The sequence below is a fragment of the Motacilla alba genome, chromosome 13, assembly GCF_015832195.1.
Source record: "Motacilla alba alba isolate MOTALB_02 chromosome 13, Motacilla_alba_V1.0_pri, whole genome shotgun sequence".
NCBI classification, from domain to species: Eukaryota; Metazoa; Chordata; class Aves; order Passeriformes; family Motacillidae; genus Motacilla; species Motacilla alba.
Window position 1 is genome coordinate 31,002 of NC_052028.1, and position 22,716 is coordinate 53,717.

A 22,716-nucleotide genomic window follows, 5' to 3' on the forward strand; every position below is an offset into this window, starting at 1 on the left:
GGCCTCAGTTTGCCTTCACGTGGAGGGGAGTGCAGTACACCTGGAACCGACTGCCCCAGGGGTGGAAGCACAGTCCTACTATCTGCCATGGACTGATCCAGACTGCACTAGAAAAGGGTGAGGCTCCAGAACATCTACAGTATATTGATGACATCATTGTATGGGGGAACACAGCTGCAGAAGTGTTTGAGAAAGGAGAGAAAATCATCCGAATCCTCCTGGGAGCTGGTTTTGCCATCAAAAAGAGCAAAGTAAAGGGACCAGCTCGTGAGATTCAGTTCCTAGGAGTAAAGTGGCAAGATGGTCGGCGTCAGATTCCTATGGATGTTATCAACAATATCACAGCTATGTCTCCACCAACCAATAAGAAGGAGGCACAAGCTTTCCTAGGTGCCATAGGCTTTTGGAGAATGCATGTTCCCGAGTACAGTCAGATCGTGAGCCCTCTTTACCTGGTCACCCGGAAGAAGAACAATTTCCACTGGGGCCCTGAGCAGCAACAAGCCTTTGTCCAGATCAAGCAGGAGATTGCTCATGCAGTAGCCCTTGGCCCGGTCAGGACAGGACCAGAGGTGAGAAACATGCTCTACTCTGCAGCCGGGAACCATGGTCTGTCTTGGAGTCTTTGGCAGAAGGTGCCTGGGGAGACTCGGGGTCGACCACTGGGATTTTGGAGTCGAAGCTGCAGAGGGTCTGAATCTAACTACACTCCAATAGAGAAAGAGATCTTGGCTGCCTATGAAGGAGTCCAAGCTGCCTCAGAAGTGATTGGTATAGAAGCACAACTCCTCCTGGCACCCCGACTACCGGTGCTGGGGTGGATGTTCAAAGGGAAGGTTCCTTCCACCCACCATGCCACCAGTGCTACATGGAGCAAGTGGATTGCTCTTATCACACAGCGCGCCCGTATAGGTAAACTGAATCGCCTTGGGATTTTGGAGGTAATTACAAATTGGCCCGAAGGTGAAAATTTTGGTGTCACAGACGAAGAACAAGAACCAGTGACACGGGCTGAAGAAGCTCCACCATATAACCAACTGCCCCCAGAGGAAACACGCTATGCTCTTTTCACTGATGGGTCCTGTCGCATCGTTGGAATGAATCGGAAGTGGAAAGCAGCTGTATGGAGCCCCAGACGACAGGTTGCACAAGCTATCGAAGGAGAAGGTGGATCAAGCCAATTTGCGGAACTCAAAGCTATACAGCTGGCCCTGGATATTGCTGAAAGAGAGAAGTGGCCAAAGCTCTACCTCTACACTGACTCATGGATGGTAGCCAATGCTCTGTGGGGATGGCTGGAAAGGTAGAAAAAGACTAATTGGCAGCATAGAGGGAAACCAATTTGGGCTGCTGAAGAGTGGAAAGACATCGCTACCAGGGTAGGGAGGCTACCTGTGAAGGTCCACCATGTGGATGCCCATGTCCCCAAGAGCAGAGCGAATGAGGAGCACCAAAACAATGAGCAGGTAGACCAGGCTTCAAAGATAGGAGTGTCCAAGATAGATCTAGATTGGGAACATAAGGGAGAGTTATTCCTAGCTCGATGGGCCCATGATGCCTCAGGTCATCAGGGTAGAGATGCCACCTATAAGTGGGCACGAGACCGAGGGGTGGATTTAACCATGGACAGTATTTCGCAGGTCATCCATGACTGTGAGACGTGTGCTGCCATCAAACAGGCCAAGCGAGTGAAGCCCCTGTGGTATGGTGGGCGGTGGTCCAAGTATAAGTATGGAGAGGCCTGGCAGATTGACTACATCACACTGCCCCAGACACGCCAAGGCAAGCGCTACGTGCTGACCATGGTAGAAGCCACTACAGGATGGTTGGAAACCTACCCTGTGTCTCATGCTACAGCCCGTAACACCATCCTGGGCCTTGAAAAGCAGGTCCTTTGGAGGCATGGTACCCCTGAGAGGATTGAGTCAGACAACGGGACTCATTTCAAGAACAGCCTTATCAACACCTGGGCCAGAGAACATGGCATTGAGTGGGTGTACCATATCCCCTACCATGCACCAGCTGCAGGCAAAGTGGAGAGGTACAATGGACTGTTAAAAACCCAGTTGAAAGCCTTGGGTGGGGGATCTTTCAAAAATTGGGAGCAGCATTTAGCAAAGGCCACCTGGTTAGTTAACACCCGAGGTTCCACCAACCGAGCAGGTCCTGCCCAATCTGAGTCCCTGAATATAACAGATGGAGATAAAGTCCCGGTGGTACATGTCAGGGGTTTGTTAGGGAAGACCGTGTGGATCAATTCTGCCTCAAGTACAGACAAACCCATTCGTGGGGTTGTCTTTGCTCAGGGACCAGGTTGCACATGGTGGATAATGCAGAGAGATGGAACAACACGATGTGTACCTCAGGGAGATCTGATTGTGGGGTGAGAATGATATGCAAATATTACTGTTTGTTGGATGTTACTGCCATTGTCTGTACATTAAACCATACAGACATGAGATAGAAAGAAATGTGTAAGTGTGAAAGGTCTGAGCAAGTGAAAGATGGAGAAGGAAATGGGTAGGTGTTGAAGGTTTGAGCAAGTGAAAGATGGAGAAGGAAATGGGTAGGTGTTGAAGGTTTGAGCAAGTGAAAGATGGAGTTTTGAGTGAGTAAAATGAAAGTGGGGAATCCTGCAGCTCTGTGGTATGGGGGCTGGATTCAGTGGTCCGGTGTGGGGATGCGATGAGGGCATGATGGGTATAGCTTGTAATTTTTGGGGGTAATGGATGGAAGTTTTACTTGAATAAAATGCATGATGTGTGGTATGTTGATGATATGGGGATAAGGGGTGGAATGTCCTAGGGTGACGTTATGATGCTTGTATCCCCATTTGTGTGTTCTGTTTATGCTGGATATTATGTTCTGTGCCTTCAAGACTGGCTCTGAAGAGTGAATGTTTTGTTTTGGGTTTTGTTATCAGCCCGCTCCCCCACGACTGGCGGGACACAGAGACAGGGAGTACATAGCGCGGCTTTTGCTTTTTGCTGGGCTTTTTGCTTTGCTCTTGCTCTGGCTTCTGCTCGCTCCTGCTTCGCTCTTGCTTTTGCTTTTGCTTCTGCTCATTAGCTAGTTCAGCTAAGCAGTCCAATTTTTTTTTTCCCTGGACTGTTTTTTTTTTTCCTTTTTTTCCTTTTTTTTTCCTTTTCCCTTTCCCCCCCCCCCCCCCCCCCCCCTTTTTGGAACTACTTGAACCTGCTCTGGACTGGGACCTGGAAACACCGAGAGCTTGCACCTCGTGGCTTGTAGCAGCCATCTCCAGCGCCGGAGGGACTGACAACAGAGCAACCACCCCCCAAGAGAGACTTTCTGAATTTGTCATCCTTTTCAGAGTGGTGAAGGAGTGTTATCATCTGGTATTGTTCATTCTGTGTGATGGGGGTGCTGTGCCTGTTAAATAAACAGGTTCTTTCCACTTCTCTCCGAGGAATCCTTCCCGAACCAGTTGGAGGGAGGGGCTGTGTGGGTTTGCTTTCTGAAGGGGCCTCCTTTTGTAGATTTTCTCCCAAACTTGCCCTAAACTAGGACAAAGTCCTATATCAACTGATTTGCTCTGTCACTTTAATATGGCATGACCTCAACCACTTACAGTTTCAGCACCTGAAGTTGCCCCGCCCTACAATTCTTTGCCCCTTGAATTGTTATGCTCCTTGGCAACTGGCATTTTTAAGTACATGAAACTATGCAGAATTTGCACTATGAGATGATATGAGCCAAATGAGTCACACCGGTAGATTAACTAGGGCATGCAAAGCAGAGAGGGGGGAATGAGAGCACAAGAAGAGAGTACAGTCCACTATTTTCTGCAGCAGGGCTAACACCATAGAAATCAAAATCAACACAAATCCTCCTAGGGGTAATTCTTGCAAAAGACAAAGACTTGATGTTGCAGTGTGATGTCATGGTTTACCCCAGTACCCAGGTTCCTCCCCTGAAGATTCCCTCCTAGGTGTGTCAATCAACTCTCCTTTCCCCACCCTGACCCCTGACAAGCACTGTCTGTCAATCCTGGAATTCCAGAAAGGCATCAAGTAATTGGGCAAATTCAAAAGTTGCCCTCTGCCCTCCAGGGGGGATTGGGCCATCCAGGTGTCCTTTATCCTTTGAGACCTCCTCTCCCATACCTGGTTGGTGGGTTTCCTCCCCGTCCCCCCTCTCCTCCAGGTAAAAGGGCAAGCAAACCACGCAGTGGAGAGTTCTGTGGAGCTGTTGCTAGATTCAGAGGCCTGCGGGCCAGAATAAAAGCTCTGGATTAAAACTCTCCATCAGAACCGACTCCTTTCCTTCATCATCGCCTTAAAGCTTCTCCATCAGAGGGAGACCTGAGGAGCAGACCCTCCACGAGAGGAAACTACATCCTGCCACCACTGGAGCCCTGGCCTGCCTGGACTTTTCCCCAGGTGCCCAGCTGCAACATCTAGCTAGCCAATAGTGTCTCTGGGGTGAAACACCTCAGTTGCCACTATTTGGTTCAGCAGCAGGGCCAGGCAAGCCAAGGCACGTCCCATCTGCAATATTGGTAAATATCAATAACTTCCTTTTCTGTTCACAGGCCTGGAATATTTAGCTTTGGAATATCAACTCAGTTACAAATGGAACTGCAGGAGGAAGCCACCATTCTTATGATTAACATTTATACGTGTATGACTTTTCATGGGGATCCATCTTTGTCACTCACATCACATTTTGTAAGAGAAGAGGCATTGTTGAATGGTTTTGGTGAAAAACTATTGCCATGTCTGGGGTCACCATTTATTACCATGGGTCTTCTGGGCAGTTAGGACTTGGTGAAGGGAAGGAGAGATCTTGACTCCATTTCAGAAGGCTGGTTTATTATATTATGATATATATTACATTAAAAAAGACCACACTATAACTATACTACAAAGAACAGAGAGAAGGATTCATCAGAAGGCGAGACAGGAATAGAAAGGAATGAATAACAAAGTTCTGTGACTCCTAGAGTCCGAGAGCTGCTGCCTCCTCGATTGGCCACCAAGTAGAAACATCTCACATTGACCAATCGAGAAAGCACCTGCTGCTTCCACAGTAGCAGATAACAAATTGTTTACACTTGAAGCTGAGGCCTTCTCAGCTTCTCGGGAGAAGAAAATCCTAGGAAAGGGATTTTCATAAAATATCATAACCACATTTCACCCTTCTTTATATAATTAATTAAAAAGAAAAATGGTGTTTGTAAACTCCTCTGCTATGCTCTTGCAGAAGAGAGAACAAACACTCATCTTGAGGTTTATCTGTTGCCAATTGAAACCTCAATCACTGCTGATGTGGAATGATCAAAGAAATCCTTCACCTGTAGAATATCAAATTCTATTATATCACTAAAACAATCTTACAATATAAGAAAATGCAAATATCCATGCAAAGAATGTCCATTATTTCAAGTCCAAGCATTTGAGATTCAGGAGGAAGTGTCCATGGACTGAAGATGTTCCTCTTTGACATCTCTGAAAGTCCCTTTTTGTCTGGAAATAAGCTTGCAGAAAGTTGAAACAAAGAACTGCTAAAGAAAAACCCATCAATAATTATCAAAAATCCATTGACAGTTATCAGCAATTTTTAAAAAATTCTGAAATGCCCTTGCCACAGCCCTTAATTGAACCACTTGGGCTGAGGCTACAGTTTTTGGCTTTTCAATTCTTTTGAGCTGCCAGCTCTTTCAACTTTTCTTTATATAATTTTTCTTCTTCTTCTTTTTTTTTTTTTTTTTTTTTTTTTTTCCAATTCAGAAAGAGCAGCAGCAGCAGTGGCCTCTAGGACCCTGCGGGGGCCCTGGGCCCGGTGGCTGGACCAGGGAACCCAAACCCGGCCCACAGGCCGGTGGCCCAGGTCCAGGTGGGGGAAGCAAAGCTTCCAAGCCCAACAGCAACCGGGGCGGAGGCCCTGGCCCAGGAAAACGAGCCAAACGGCCCAGACCCGGCCAGGGAGGCGGGATCTGTGTTCTCACAACCCGGTGTGACCATGCTGCAAGTGCAGGTGTGACCCAATGCTTCGTCCTCCCAGCACCACCGGCGCAGGCCGGCAGCTGTGGGACAGAAGCTTTCCTGGGGATGTCGATCTTGGATCTGGGGCTGTCCTGATCCCAAAGCAAACGAGCAATGCTCAGTGTGCACTGTTTCTCTTGCCCCTGCAATGCAAATGCCAGTGTTCCCACTTTCTGCCCCTCGGCACCAACCCGACCCGCTTCGGGCTCGGGGCCGGAGGCAGAGCCTTCGGGAACCCCCTCCCCCACGCCGCCAGGGTGTGCGGGGGGAAGCAGGCATTCCAACCCCCAGCGAGAAGCTCCTGACCACCCGCGAAAAATGCAGTGTCCCAGAATGACACTGAGTTTGACAGTGGTGACTCTAGCAGCACCGGCTGTGAGCAGCCGAACTGGACCACCTCCCTCACGGAGGTAGAGGCTGGTCGCCAGCACCACCGTCCCAGCCGCAGCAGCGGCCTCGGAACGGTCCGAACTCGCGGGGGGCGCTGGCTCGGTCGCAGACACCTCAGCATCCGCCGCCCGGGGCATCGGGGGCGGCGGGACAAGCTCCGGAGACAGCTCTGCGGGCACTGCGGGTGGGGGTGGTGGGCTGAATGCAGGCACTTCGGCATCATCCCGCACTGGAACGGGGTCGACAGCTGCAACTTCCTCCACCGGTGCAGCGGGCGAAGGCGGGGCCACAGCTGTCGGAGCCGTCACTGGCTGTACTGGAGGAACGGCCGCAGGCGCGGACAGCAGACGCTGCTAAGGCGGGGTGTCCAGCGCGGGAGGCGGCGGGACAGCCCTCCGGAGCGGGACCCGCGGGGCTGGGCGGGGCGGAGAGAAAGGCGAGGGTTGTGATGCACTATATAGGTATTTAGATGTTCTGCACTGGGTGAACTGTTCCCATGGTATCCCTTGGTACGGTGGTCTGTCCCGTGTAACCCCTCCCTTCGCCCCTCCCCACTGGTGTCCCTTTGGCTGCGGCCTTCCGTCCCGCCTCCCATTCCGCGGGTATAAATGTCCCTTGAGTTTAGAGCTCTTTCTCTTTTCTTCACCTGGAAGCCCTACTTCCAGATAATAAACAGGACATCAGAACCACGTGGAGAAAGAGCGCCTCTCGTCCTTTACTTCGTCCATGTAGGATCCGTGCAGGCATAAATCCCAAGCTAGCCGGGGGGATTTACAGCCCGAGACCCACGGGTTCCTTCAGGCGAGAAAGACGGAGGCGCCCCGCAGCCCCCCCCGCGAGAAAGAAGATTCAGTGAGAGCAAATGCCACAGACGTAGAAAGAACTTTTTCTTCAAGTGTGGGCAAAGTTTCAGCCCCCCACGACTCGGGGGCGGAAAAAACCAGCAGTTTGTGTCCTTTAACAGGCTTTTCTCCTGCCGGATCTGGGGGAGCTCCATAACGCTCCCACCACCAAAGCAGGAACTCCGCTGTGGAAGCCCTGCATGCCAAAACTGTCCAAAGACACCTGAAAGAGGGGTAAACAGCTGGCAAAGGAAATCCATAGGTAACAATGTCATTAAAATACAAATCCATGTCCTCCCAGATGTCTAAATCAAAGGAGTGTTATGAACAAATTCACAAGTTGATACCATTAGAGCTGTTGAATGTTAATTTGAAATTGTAACCAAGTGTTATGAACAAGTTCACAAGTTGATACAAATGGAACTGTTAAATGTTAATTTAAAATTGTAACCAGTTAAAGATGTTAATCAAACAGTTGTTGAATGCTAAACTTTTAATCCCCTACCTTACTGATACCCTTGTTGCCTCCGTCGGGTAATGCCTCCGCTGCTCTCTAAAATGGCGCAGGGAAAAATCCCCGGGAAATATGCAAATGAAGAGACATTCAAGAACTCCAACCAAGGGCCTTAGAGACTATGAACAAGCCAAAAATTTAACAAACTAAGCACTGGGCCTTATCATCAGAAAGGTTTCCTATTTTACCAGCAAGGTTTTAAATGCCACCGTAACCTTACAAGAACTAAGCCAAAATGAGGACCCTAAACAACGAGCCAGAGATGTCTTCCTAGGCACGCCCGCGAGGACGGAAGCCCCAGCTCTGCTGCAAAGCAAAACTGTCTCTCTCTCTCTCCTCCTCTGCGTCGCCGAAGGGAGCAGCGGTGGTGTGCGTGACCCCTCGGGCCCCCACCCAGAGCTGATCACTCAATAAAGGCATCCAAAAGGAGTTGGTCTCCTTGCCCTTTACTTATTTCAGCTGGGGGCTCGTCCGGGATAGCCACACCTGAAGAGGATGCCAGGAAGGGGATGGCTGCCCGCCCTGGACCTCCAGGACAGCTGGCTACCTGGACCAGAGATCAGCCTGGGAACAGCGACGCCAAGGAGCACTGGAGGAGTAAGTAACCTCGGTGGCGGGCATAGGAAGCGTGCGAATGGTGTGTGAATGAGACGAGGACTGGCAGCTCGGATCCTTGAAGTGAGTGAAGACCCCCTAGTACCGCGGTTCCGGACTCCTGCGAGGGGGCCGGCCGGGAATGGGGGGGAGCAAAAGAAACTGCTGAGTGAGGCGTCTCCTGGGGATAGAGAGTTCCCCCCCCGGGCGTGCAGGGGATAGCCAGGTGTGAGTGGCACGTGTCATGGTTAGGTCTCCCTTGACAAGACCATTGTGGTCTAGGTAAGTCCGGGCGTGTGGAGTACCTAGACAGTGGGTGAGTCACACGCATTACAGGGTGCCCCCAGGCACTACCGGTACCAAGCACTCACGAGGGTCCTTACTTCCCAGGACCGGGCCAGACGTACTGCAGGTGGTGCGCTGCCGCGATCTCAGGGAGGAGATCGTAAACCCACGGCCCAAGAGCACTGGGGTGGGGAGTCTTTAGGTTAAGTCAAGGACAGGCATCACACATTCTTGCACACATCCCTTTCACCTAGGTTATTCCACTGGGGAGGGGTAGCCAAGCCGGATGGTAGACGGTAAAGGGGTCGGGCCCCGCTTGGGTTGATCCCAGTTCCTGGGAAGGGATACCCCCGGGTAACCGCATGGAGTCTCCTTGAACCTTCCTACCTCCGTTCAAAAAGTGAGGAAGGTAGAGAAAGTATTAGAACAGGACTGTCTAGCCCGGGGTTTGGACTCGTGGTCCTGCCTGTCGGGTGGCTCGGCAAGGGAAGGTCCTGGTGCCCAAGGAGGGGATTCTAATACTAGGGACCCTGACTTGCGTCAAAAAGGAGTGCTCAAGAGTCTCTAAAGCAGAGGCAAGGCACAGGGGTATACATAGGAGGTCTAATCGCTAGGATAGGCCCCAAGGTACGGTAGAGAGTCAGGAAAAGGTCTGAGGCACAGCTCGGAACCAAAAAGGTGTGAGTGTAGAGAGTGTTACCCGGGTAAGGAGAGTTAGTGAGCCCTATCCTGAACCACAATTAAGGTTACCCTTTTGTATGAGAATGGAAGTGTGAGGGTTTAAGTTAGATCACGAGGGGGGAAAGGCCTGAGTTAGAGTTATCTATTTAGTTGAAAAGGCTAAGAAGCACTTAAGTTACTTACAAATTTGTGTTGTCCGTCTGTAGATCATCGTTCGGGTAGGGGCATATTTGGGATTCTAGTTTACTCATTTAAGGATGGGTCAATGTGTAAGTAGAAGAGGAAACCCCCTTAAAGGAAAAGGAAAGGTGAGAAGCATTCCCTTAGACAGTCCACTTGGGCAGTTATTAGACCACTGGGATTCTCAAGAAGCCACTAAAGCCCTTGACCAGGTTAAAATGATTCATTATTGTACTGAAGTTTGGCCAAAGTTGAAATTACAAGGGAAGTGGCCTTGGTATGGGACTTATGACCCATGGATATGTTCACAATTAAATCATTATTTACAAACTCGAGAGAATCCTGATGTAGAACAGTTAGCGTATGCCACCTGTTGGCAGGCAGGGGCTGTGAGTGAGAGAAGCGTAAAGATCTGTAAGTTGAAGAATAAAAAGAAAGATAAGGAGGAGAGTGAGGAAGATCAAACAGTCAACAAAAAGTGGGACCCCCTTGATTACTTACCTCCTCCTCCTTTCCCTCCTATCTACCCAGCAATGCCCCATGTTCCTCTCCCAGATCCCCCAATTTTACCTCTGGCTCCTTCCTCCCCGGAACCCCCACCTGCCCTGATTCCATCACTACTTCAGATTCCACCAACAGTAATCCCACTACCACCTCCTCCTAATGCCCCTATGCAAGACTCTAATCCCGTACCTACCCTCCCAGTAATTACCCCAGTTCCTTCCTCAACCCCAACTCCCTTGCCACCTCCTTCCAACACTCCTAACCCTAAACTTGAGCCTACACCAGTCCCCATAGTTACTCTTCCATCCTCCCCCAGCCCCACCATATGTACACCTTCCTCGTCAACCCCCTCACCATTATCCCCAAATGTAATTCCCAATTCTAGTACTATGAATCTACCTTATTCTCCCCCACCTGCATCTATCCCCTTACCACCTCCTAATTGGAATCTGAGTTCATCCCCTACTTCTAGTGACCAGCAAGATCCTGCATCCCAGGTGACTTCCCAAATTGACAATAATATTGATGGCCCCTGGTGTAACACTAGGTCAAGGACATCAAAACCCGAAAAGATGATGCCCCTCAGAGAAGTCCCAATGGGTGGGTTGTTGGGAGGGGTAGGATTTGTAAACGCACCACTCACGGCTTCAGAAGTTCGGAGTTTTAAAAAGGAGTTAGGAAATTTAGTCGACGATCCAGTAGGCATTTCAAATCAAGTGGACCAGTTCCTTGGACCTAACATTTACACCTGGGGGGAATTGAACTCCATACTCAATATCTTGTTTTGTCCTGAAGAGGTCAGAATGATCAGAGCAGCAGGAATAAAGATTTGGGAAAGGGAGAATAGAGTCGGGCCTCCCGGAGACACCAAGATGCCTGTAGTAGATCCAGGGTGGCATCCAAATCAAGAAGAAGGCAGAAGAAATATGAAAGACTACCGGTCTCTAATAATAAAAGGAATAAAAGAATCAGTCCCTCGCAGTAGTAACACCAAATTAGCCTTTGAGGGTACCCAAGAAAAGGATGAGACTCCAGAAAGTTGGCTCAATAGATTGAGGAGGAATTTTCAGTTATACTCTAACATAGATCCCGATAGTCCAGAGGGACAAGTACTTTTAAAAGTACAATTTGTTACGAAATCTTGGCCTGACATAAGGAGAAAGTTAGAAAAGATTGAAGACTGGCAAGAGAAAAGCATAAATGAGTTACTAAAAGAGGCTCTGAGAGTTTACCTTAGGAGAGAAGAGGAGAAGGCAAAAGCGAAAGCCAGGATAATGGTAGCTGTAGCCCGGGAAAGTGTAGGGGCTGATAAAGATCCATCAGTACAGTCACTTGGAACAGGTCAAAGAAAGCCAACACCCTCGGTAGGGCGACACTGGGAAAAACCAGGATTTAGAAAGGATGGGGAAAGACCAAGAAGGATAGAAGGAGTACCTAATGAAAAGACATGTTATTATTGTGGGCAAGTTGGTCATTTTAGGAAAGAGTGCAGGAAACTGCAGATAGATGAGGTGATTGCACAGGAACAGGAAGCCTTGGAACAAGCCTTGAGGGGTGACGATTAGGGGTGTCAGGGGCTCTTTATGTTAGGGGATCCAATGAGACACCACGAAGAGACCCTAGTAAATTTCAATGTGGGTCCCCAAGATGAAGACTTTGAGTTCCTTGTACATACAAGAGCAGATAGATCCAGCATTAATCGGCTACCAGTGGGAGTGACCATTGGAAATAAAACTTGTGAAATATTAGGGGCAGAAGGGAAGCCATTTAGAGCTCCCGTTGTCGAGAACATAGAAATAAAAGGAAATTCAAGACAATGTATAGTAGATATTATCTATCTGCCTAGACTGGAAACCAATCTGCTGGGGAGAGATTTGCAGGTTCTGTTGGGAGTAGGCATCATACCAGAGAATGGGAAAATGATGGTCAGACTTATGAGGTTAACTGAAAGGGATTTAGAAGGGATTCACCCTGAGGTATGGGCAGAAGAAGGAAAATATGGATATTTGACTATCCCACCGATCAGGGTAGAAATGCACAAAGACACTCCTCCCATACGGGTGAAACAGTACCCGATATCACCAGAGGGAAGGAGGGGTTTAGCACCTGTGATTGAACATCTATTGAGGGAAGGCATTCTCGAACCATATATGTCCCCTCATAACACCCCCATATTAGCTATTAAAAAGGCTGAGGGAAAATATCGATTGGTCCAGGACTTAAGAGAAGTAAACAAGAAGACTGTTGCGAGACATCCTGTAGTACCCAATCCGTATACATTGCTAAGTCAGATCCCTAGAGAGCATGCTTGGTTTACTATCATAGACCTAAAGGACACCTTTTGGTCCTGTCCATTAGCAGAGGATTGCCGCGATTGGTTTGCATTTGAGTGGGAACATCCAGATAGAAACCGGAAGATGCAACTAAGGTGGACACGCTTACCACAAGGATTTACTGAGTCCCCTAATCTGTTTGGGCAGACGCTAGAAGAATTATTAGATCAATTCCATCCCAAAGAAGGAGTAAAGATATTGCAATACGTTGATGATTTACTTGTATCTGGAGAACAAGAAAGCGAAGTCAAAACCGTCAGTATACAACTCTTAAACTTTCTAGGGGAAAAGGGGCTGAAGGTATCGCGGGATAAACTGCAATTTGTAGAATCTGAAGTCACTTATCTGGGGCACGTGATTGGAAGAGGTTATAAGAAATTAAGTTCTGAAAGAATTACAGGAATTCTTTCTATTCCAGCCCCTAAAACTAAGAGGGATGTAAGAAAACTCCTAGGCTTATTTGGGTATTGCAAATTGTGGATAGACAATTATACTCAGAGCGTGAAATTTTTGTACAATAAATTAGTAGACCAGGAACCAATCAAATGGACAATGGATGATGATCAGCAATTGCAGGATCTAAAGAATAAATTATCTTCAGCCCCCGTATTAAGTTTGCCTGATCTTGGGAATGAATTTGATCTGTTTGTAAGTGCGGAAGAAGGAATCACCTATGGAGTACTTACCCAAGAATGGGGAGGATCTCAGAAGCCTGTAGCATTTCTCTCAAAATTACTAGACCCTGTAGCACGGGGGTGGCCAACATGTCTGCAAGCAATTGCAGCCGCAGCAGTTTTGATAGAGGAAGCCCAGAAATTAACATTACAAGGAAAGATTAAAGTACACATGCCACATGATATTAGAACAGTTCTTAGTCAAAGAGCCCAGCAATGGCTCACTGATTCGAGGATTTTGAAATATGAAATTATCCTGATACTAAGAATTTAGAGTTTGCTACTTTTAAGTGTCTTAATCCTGCTCAATTCCTTTCTGGAAAACCCATAGACAATATAGAGCATAATTGTCTTGAATTAATACACATGCAAACAAAAGTAAGGGAAGATCTTGGTGATGTACCCTTACCCTATGGGAGAGTGTTGTTTACAGACACTCTAGAGGGTCCTCTAGAGTGATTGATGGGAAAAGAGCTTCTGGGTATGCAATAATAGATGGGAAATACATGGAAGTCGTAGAAAAAGGGAAATTATCTTCAAATTGGTCAGCCCAGTGCTGCGAAGTATATACATTAAAAAGAGGACTAGATTTGTTAGAGAAAGACTATGGCACGATTTATACAGATTCGCAATATGCATTTGGTATAGTCCACACGTTTGGCAAGATCTGGGAGGAGCGTGGGTATTTAAACTCTAAGGGAAAGAACTTAGTACACACAGAGCTAATAAAGTTAGTGTTAAAATCTTTACAAAAGCCAATAGAAATAGCGGTAGTGCATATAAAAGGACACCAGAAGGGAGATACCCTTGAGATAAAAGGGAATAAACTTGCTGACCAAATGGCCAAGGAGGCAGCTTTGGAATCAGGGGAACCAATTAAGATCTTCAAGCTAGAAAAGAAAGCTGGACAAAAGGAAGATGAGGTTAGGCCAATCTTCAGTGAGAAAGAACGAAAGGCGATGGAAGAACTTAAGTTACACCAAGGAGAGCATGGCGAATGGTTAACCCAAGATGGGAGGAAGTTCCTGAACCAGGCCCTAGCTCGAAAGATATTAACAGAAATACATGAACTAACACATTGGGGAACCCAGGGACTATGTGATCACTTCCTAAGAGAAAACATATGTATCGGAGTGTATAATTTGGCCAGAACAATAACTAAAGGATGTGTAATTTGTCAAAAGATAAACCAGAAGGTAATGAGAAAAATAGAACCCGGAGGAAGAGAATTGGCTTTAAGACCGTTCCAAAACATACAGATTGACTTTACAGAAATGCCTCCAATACAGGGATATAAACATCTATTAGTAATGGTAGACCACCTCACCCATTGGGTAGAAGCTTTTCCCACAAAAAGGGAGACTGCGGAAGTGGTTGCAAAGAAAATCCTAGAAGATATCATTCCCCGGTATGGCTTAGTTAATGCTATTGATTCTGATAGAGGACCCCATTTTGCTGCTCAGGCCTTACAGCAAGTAATCAAAGCTTTGGGAATGAAATGGAGACTGCATACTCCATGGCATCCCCAGAGCTCAGGCAGAGTTGAAAGGATGAATAAAACTCTTTAAGAATGTGTTAACAAAATTGATATCAGAAACGAAATTAAATTGTCTGAAGTGTCTACCCTTGGCATTGTTACATATTAGAACAAGACCCCGAGCGGATATAGGGGTCTCCCCATATGAAATGATGTTTGGGCTTCCCTTCTTACTATCCCCCTACAGTACTCGAAATTATTCAGATAGAGAAGAAGCTACCCGAAAATATTTAAAAGCTATTGGAAGAATATTAGAAGGTCTTAGGAAAAAAGGATATATACCCCAAACCTCTCTGCATGATACAAATGTGCATAATATCCACCCTGGGGATTGGGTACTAATTAAATCCTGGAATAATACACCTTTAACACCTAAATTCAAAGGTCCCTTTCAGGTGTTGCTGACCACGCACACGGCAATACGGACTCAAGAAAAAGGTTGGACACATATTACTAGAGTCAAAGGGCCGGTAACACCTCCCAGCGACAGACCTAACTCCCCTGCACCATCTGCAGAACCAATAGAAAGAATCTCATCCGCCAACTCACAGGAGTGGACTGTGATCCAGAACCCAAAAGATCTAAAGATAACTCTTAGGAAAAAAACTGAGGAATGATGAAGACTGAAAGCAGAGTTAGAGAATCATTGTTGTTGTAAGCTATTATGAGAGTTAAGTAATTTTTGTAATACAGTAAGTGTTAAAAAGTGTTTCAAGAATTAAAAGGTTAAAATCACCCCCTCTAGAAAATTAGTAGAAATTAAATTCTCCTGCTGAGCTTTTCCAAGAGGCAGTAAAAATTAGCAGATAGAGAGTGAAACGGCCAGTGTAGAGGGACTTTATCAAACCCCCGGGAAAACCTTCAATCCAAGAGGCAAGACCGGAGGGAGCAAGCATGGGAGAAAGGGCCCCTACCGGACTCTTGGGAAAACTGGTGCTGATACTACTGGTGAGTAGTGCTCTCAGCAGAGACCAGGACCCTTGCACTAAATGTTATTATCCTATCTATGATGGGGAAGACCTGAAGTCCCTATTCAGAGTCCACACCAATATAAACCCGAGCTGTTTTAATCACTCTCAATTGATTACCTGTCGGGAAGATGGGAGAGTCTATTGGACTACTAGGAATACAGCCTCTTACAGGCAGTGCTTGCTTGGAGAATGCCCAGTAGGAGAATCTTGGTTCTGTTTTGAACATGAAGGATTAAAAGACTTGGTAAAAGAAAAGTGGCTGACCAGTGAGAGGGATAAATCAGACATCCCTGTGGGAAAAAATTTATTTATAGATTTAGTAGAGAAAATAAGCAAAGCGTTAAACTTGACGGAATGCTGGGTTTGCGGAAGTACCCAAATGACTGAAATATGGCCATGGGAGGGAATTAGTTTGAGCGCACTAGAAATTTTAAGATGGAAACAAACAAAATTAGGATACGAATCTTTAACAACCAGGGGGAGGGAAAAATGGGACCTGAAATCAAAAATAATAGGTGAAGAATGCATACTGAGAACAGGGAGGAGATACAACACCCCCGTAGGAAAAATGGCATGTAAAAGATATTTAATAATAAAGAATTTAGATACCAAATGGGTCCCGAAGGAACCCAATACCTACTGGGCTGTGGGACAAACAGACAAAGGATGTATATATCATGAAGGATATAAGTTGTATAAATGCGCTGCAAAAAGAATAAATGCCTTCTGGGGGATTAAAGAATTGTCAAAATTTTGGGAATCTCTGGATTAAACTGGAGATGGGTTTTGGCAAGCCCCAGAGTATTTGTTTTGGATCTGTGGGAATGCAGTATACACAAAGTTACCTGGAGACTGGACAGGGAGTTGTACCATAGGGGTCATCAAACCAGCCTTTTTTCTACTACCTAAGAAATCAGGAGCACACCTAGGAGTCCCAGTTTATGATGATTTAAGAAAAGACAAGAGAAAGAAAAGAAATGTCTTTGAAATGGGGGGTACACAAATATGGAAAAGTAAGGTGTGGACTCCAGAAGAAAGTATCCAAACTTACGGGCCAGCTACATGGGCCCAAGATGGATCTTGGGGCTACCGTACCCCTATCTATATGTTAAATAGAATAATCAGGCTCCAAGCAGTACTTGAGAAAGTTTCCAATCAAACAGCGCTTGTATTTGAACGTATAAGTGACCAATTGTCCCAAACAAGAACAGTAATTTATCAAATTAGACTGGCTGTAGATTACCTATTAGCAGATGAAGGGGGAATATGTGGAAAATTTAACTCTTCTGAGTGCTGCTTGGAAATAGATGATAAAAGTGAAGTAATAAAAAACATCTCTAAGGAAATCTGTAAATTTGCTTACGTAGGAAATCAGGAGTGGACACCTTTAATAGATAGTAACTGGTGGGATGAGTTCTGGTCTTTCAAAGGAACGTGGTGGAAGAAGGCTGCGTTTATAACTGTTTGTTCAATAGCTGGATTGTTGTTTCTACCATGCCTGTTCCCCTGTTTAGTCCGAATACTAACCTCCGCAGTCCAAGCAAGTATTCAAAGTTCTGAAATGAATAATCAGAAACAAGCAAAAATAATGTTAATGGAAGGCCAAGAGCAGAGACATGAAACTGCCAGAGAAATATACAATAAATATCAAAAACTTAGAAAATTTTATTTCCAAGAGTTAGAAACAGCAAATTGATGCAGGCATCAGCCCGATCAAAATAATAGAGGGGGGAGTTGCTACGAACAAGTTCACAAGTTGATACAATTAGAGCTGTTGAATGTTAATTTGAAATTGTAACCAAGTGTTATGAACAAGTTCACAAGTTGATACAAATGGAACTGTTAAATGTTAATTTAAAATTGTAACCAGTTAAAGATGTTAATCAAACAGTTGTTGAATGCTAAACTTTTAATCCCCTACCTTACTGATACCCTTGTTGCCTCCGTCGGGTAATGCCTCCGCTGCTTTCTAAAATGGCGCAGGGAAAAATCCCCGGGAAATATGCAAATGAAGAGACATTCAAGAACTCCAACCAAGGGCCTTAGAGACTATGAACAAGCCAAAAATTTAACAAACTAAGCACTGGGCCTTATCATCAGAAAGGTTTCCTATTTTACCAGCAAGGTTTTAAATGCCACCGTAACCTTACAAGAACTAAGCCAAAATGAGGACCCTAAACAACGAGCCAGAGATGTCTTCCTAGGCACGCCCGCGAGGACGGAAGCCCCAGCTCTGCTGCAAAGCAAAACTGTCTCTCTCTCTCTCCTCCTCTGCGTCGCCGAAGGGAGCAGCGGTGGTGTGCGCGACCCCTCGGGCCCCCACCCAGAGCTGATCACTCAATAAAGGCATCCAAAAGGAGTTGGTCTCCTTGCCATTTTTATTTCAGGAGTGTTTGAGATCCGGAAAAATCCCATGGAATTTTGTCCAGCTAAAGAATTCATAAAAATGAGTTTTCAGCATTCGGATTCGATCCAGGCTTGCCCAATGTTGCCAGAGAGCAACAATCTCCTCCTCTGAAGGAGAGAAAGAAACTTCCCTTTCTGAAGGTACAGTCTGCAAATTGTCCTCCCACATTTTGCGAAGGGTAGGATTTTCAAGAAGGGAAAAATCAAAAGTACCTTGAGACATTGTGAATCCAGCTTCAACAAGCTCCTCTATGCTGTGAAGGCTTCCAGACATGTTGTCTGGGAAGTTTGTGGTCAGCCTTGGCTAGGAACTCTGCCTGAATCCAGGGTCTTCAGTTCTTCAGCTCCAGGCTAGAATCCACTTCTGTGGTCACTGGAGCAGTGACCATTAATGCCACACGGTCAGAGGTGACCATTTGCCACACGTCCGGGCTCACCATTTATTGCCATGTCTGGGGTCACCATTTATTACTGTGGGTCTTCTGGGCAGTTAGGACTTGGTGAAGGGAAGGAGAGATCTTGACTCCATTTCAGAAGGCTGGTTTATTATATTATGATATATATTACATTAAAAAAGACCACACTATAACTATACTACAAAGAACAGAGAGAAGGATTCATCAGAAGGCGAGACAGGAATAGAAAGGAATGAATAACAAAGTTCTGTGACTCCTAGAGCTGCTGCCTCCTTGATTGGCCACCAAGTAGAACCATCTCACATTGACCAATCGAGAAAGCACTTGCTGCATTCCACAGTAGCAGATAACAAATTGTTTACATTTGAAGCTGAGGCCCTCTCAGCTTCTCAGGAGAAGAAAATCCTAGCAAAGGGGTTTTCATAAAATATCATAACCACAGAAAACAATCTTAAATGCACTCTGAATGGAGTTAGGATCCAAAGGAACAAGTATTTCAAGAAAGCCTGAGATATTGCCTGTGATGAGATCCCTTCTAAGAGGTTCATTTAAGGTACAAAATTCTCCATCGACATACAGGCAGATTAGTCAGAGGAAAAAAGCAATCTTTTTAAATGGTCCTGTGGGAGGACAGGACTTGCAGGGAATTTAGTACTTGCTGGTATATTGCCTACATTCCAGGAAGGAGTATTAAATACTGAAATACGACCTATGGAAGATGAAGTCTTTGTGAATGTGAAAGTCCAGAGCATGGCAATCTCAGAAAGGAACCCATCAAAGCCCTTGAAATCCCAACACACAAGTTGTGAGTTGGCAGTGTATGCCAGTTTTTAGCAAACCACAGCAAAATGCAGATGACAAAACAAGGCCATTAGGTCACATACAGTATGAAGCAATATGAAAGAGGAAAGCAGCTGAGAGCATCAACCCTGGTAAGTAGTCTCAGTATTCTTATTGACATTAGCAGAAATTTGAAATGAGTCTGTGAAAATTACAAACGAGACAAAAGAAAAGGGAGCAATGACTGCTCTGGCATAGTGTTTCCTATCAGGGATCTTTAGAATGTAAAGATTGTATCATCCTTTAAAGTGAAGGAAGGTATTAAAACAACAGTCAGGAAATGGCATCAAATGCTAGAAAGACTCTGGGCAGTGTACTTATAGACAGAAATGCCACTGATGGAAAACTGACTAAACTGGCACCAATGCAGCAGCATTGTACTAAACCCCAGAAATGTCCACCGCTTCACTGTCTGCCATTCCATTAATATGCACATAGCAGCTCTGCAACATTCCTACTGATCATCTCCTTGGCAAACTGGGAGTGAGGGTCCATAGTGATGCAGAGTCTCCAGGCAGGTGCAAAGGAGAGCTGCTTTATTGCAGAAATCAGGCTTTTGAAGCAGTCAGGCCTTTATCGGTTACATAGCTTTAAGCCATAACAAACATAATTCAACCAACCACCATACACCACGATGTGAACACACAATGATTATAGAACTTGTTTATCTAAGTCTAATTCAGCTGCATCACTTTCCCATAGTCCTTTTCTACTTAGCCAAAGTAACAGGCCTCAGCTGTGGTTTTACAAGGCCTTCCTTTTGTAAGGTTCTACCTATATGCAACAGCAAACCACTGGTTTCTTCAGTGCCAAGAGTGAACATCTGTCTCCTGTTTGTCATGGTCAAGACCTTTTATCCAGCTGCAGGGGAAGCTCAGTTACCCTCTAACCTTGTCAGCCAGCCCCAAAGGCAGAGCAGAAGGATGGAAGCAATGAAGGCCATGGGGTAGCAGCAAAGGGTCAAACCAGAGCAACAAGTGGACAACATCTCTGCCCATGCAGAGGACTGGAGTGGGCACCTCACACCAAGGCAAGGAGGAGCAGAGGTTCAGAGGAAGAAAGTGAGTGTGTGGGCCATGGCAGGGAGCAGGGCAGTCTTGCTCCCACCAACCCTTTTCACACAGGTGTCGCTGGAAGGCTCTTCTGTTACTGGGTTGACATAATCAAGGATCACATCATCCGTGTTCCAGATAATCATGTGGAGCTCATAGCTGTGGAAACGACAGAGAGGTGAGACACATACCCTTGTCCCTGGTGCCTGGGAGGGCAGATCAAGCCCTGAGCACAATGCCAGAGCAGCAGGACTTGAACCTTCCCAGCAGTGTGGTTCCCCCTGCTCCTCCTGCCAAGCATAGCCCAGTAGTCTCACTGCCAGGCATAAAACCTTTTCTGGACACTACAACCCTACAAGACAAACACCCACAGTCAATACAGAAATCCCTGCTGCATGGGAAATCCAGCCTGCTCTACTAAGCCACAGGAACACAGAAAAGCTTCGTCAGGAAGGGATCTCTGCAATCTCTGCAGTCTCTGCTCCAAGGTCTTGCTCTAGCTTCACAGTAGGTTGATTGCTCAGGGCCTTGTCTGCATGAGTTTTAAATATCACCAAGTGTGGACATTCCAGCAAATCTGATTTTAATCTATCCGTGTTCCAGGACAGCTTCACTCTCACTGAGAAAATGTTTTCTTTATATTCAGTTGGAGATTCCCTTGCTGTAATTAGTGTTCATTACCTCTTGTCATTTTGGGTGCACGTCTGAGAATAATCTGGACCTTCTATCTCAAAAGAAACATGAGATCCTCAAAACCAGCAGATTTCCTTCTTCAACTGCACTTCTCCAAGCTCCCAAGGATATCTGTCCACTGGCCAGACTAACTATGCAGGGCCTGACCCTGACTCTAATCCCACCCTTTACAACTCCACTAACCGTCACCCCATACCCACTATCCCACCCCTAACCCTTCCCCTTTGCCACTGCCCCGCCCCTTAATTCCACCCCTTACCGTTGTAATAAATGTATTAAAATTAGTGTTTGAATAAATATATTTGTACCTAGGGAAATATATATATGTAAATATATGTTCAATCACACTTTAGAGTTTGATACAAAAAGCACCCAGACCTTTAGAAATCTTTCACAGGAGTTGGGAAACCAGTTACCTCATTAGAATGTAGCATCCACAGGTGTTCACTGAACAGAAATCTAAATTAGCAAGTGAAGGGGTAATATCTCCTACGGAAATTCTGAGCGAGTCTCGGAGCGCCCAAGCCATCATCGGCCAATAAAAACCATAGATAACTGAAGACGGCACGGTTCCTGTAAAATTGACTAGCATGTGAATACCCAGTTCCTGTAACCCAACTAGCATGTGAATCCACGGTTCCCGTAACCCTTATTTTACATGTATGTGTTCCCGGACACGTGTTGTGTATTCCAAGGCAGCTTTGTCCAAGTAGGAGACAAGATTCTTCCAATACCGGATGGAGGACAAGAAATTACATGAATATTCAAATGGTTCTCTGGACCCTGTTCTGTCTGCTCGGAAGACAGGATTCTTCTAACACCGGACAGCAGATGAGGACCGTATGAATTTTTGCAGACAGAGAAAGGAACAAAAGAAACATAGCTCCGGGCAAGAAAAATAGTATAAAACCTGGACTCACTAGAACAGACTTTGTGAACTCACCAGATCTGATGTGAAAGGGGGTCAGAACTGCGTTCACCCAGAGTCAAGTCCCGGGCTCGGCTCTGTTCCTTTGATTTGTGGCTGGAATAGATTGTAATCCGATTCGTGAAATAAAATCTATTTCCTTTTTGTGAACTTTAATTTGGCTTTCTCAAATTACTGATTTGGCCTAATTTAGTTGTTACCTATAACACCATGACACCAGAACTAGAACTCACAAGTTTTAGGTTAGCAGTCTGAGACCTAACCCACTACACCACCACCGGTGTGCCACACAGTGTCGGAGGGTCCTCACAGGCGCAGCAGCGATGGAGCAGACTTCGCCGGTGCCTGGTGTCACCCGCGTGTCCCCTGCTCGCCCCCGGCACCCCGACCCCATCACCCGTCCCCCAACATGGGGAAATGCCACAGGAAAGTGCTCTGAAAGAGCGGGATCGGTGTCGGAATCAGGCAGCTGAAGAGATGGCTAAAGCGTAGGGTCTTTCCAGAGTATCTCACCAAAGATGGCAACTTGGCCAGAAGTGGCTTCTGCCAGCACACAAGATGGAGCACAGGGGCAAAAGTCATGTGGTACAGGACAAAGCATGGCCCCTGTGGCAGGAGTCACATGATACAGGACAAAAGATGGGAGATAAGAGCAGTAGTAGTGTGATACGGAAGAAAAGTCATGGGCTACAGGAGAAAATATGATGAGTAATGGAAATAATCATGTGATATACGACAAAAGACGGCTACTAAGGATGAAAGTCACGTAATACAGGACATGGATGGCGGGTAAGGACGGAAGTCACGTGATACTACAGCTAAGATGATGTGTACAGCATCTTGTGCATGCGCTTTTGGGTAGGGACAAATA

General features: G+C 46.2%; 1 protein-coding gene across 17 annotated transcripts in view; it reads right to left on the reverse strand.

Annotated features, from left to right (window-relative positions):
• LOC119706442 overlaps window positions 1–22,613 on the reverse strand; it is a 45,113-nt gene extending 22,500 nt beyond the window's left edge. For 14 of the 17 annotated variants that reach the window (XR_005258537.1, XR_005258534.1, XR_005258532.1 and 11 more), the window contains exon 1: window positions 21,861–22,352. Coding sequence is in view for 2 of the 17 variants with exons in the window: in XM_038150161.1 (XP_038006089.1) it covers window positions 5,747–6,532 (786 nt within the window). In the remaining 15 variants the exon portion in view is untranslated. The other 3 variants (XM_038150161.1, XM_038150160.1, XR_005258539.1) reach the window with 3 other exon arrangements.
• Between the last annotated feature and the right edge of the window lie 103 nt (window positions 22,614–22,716).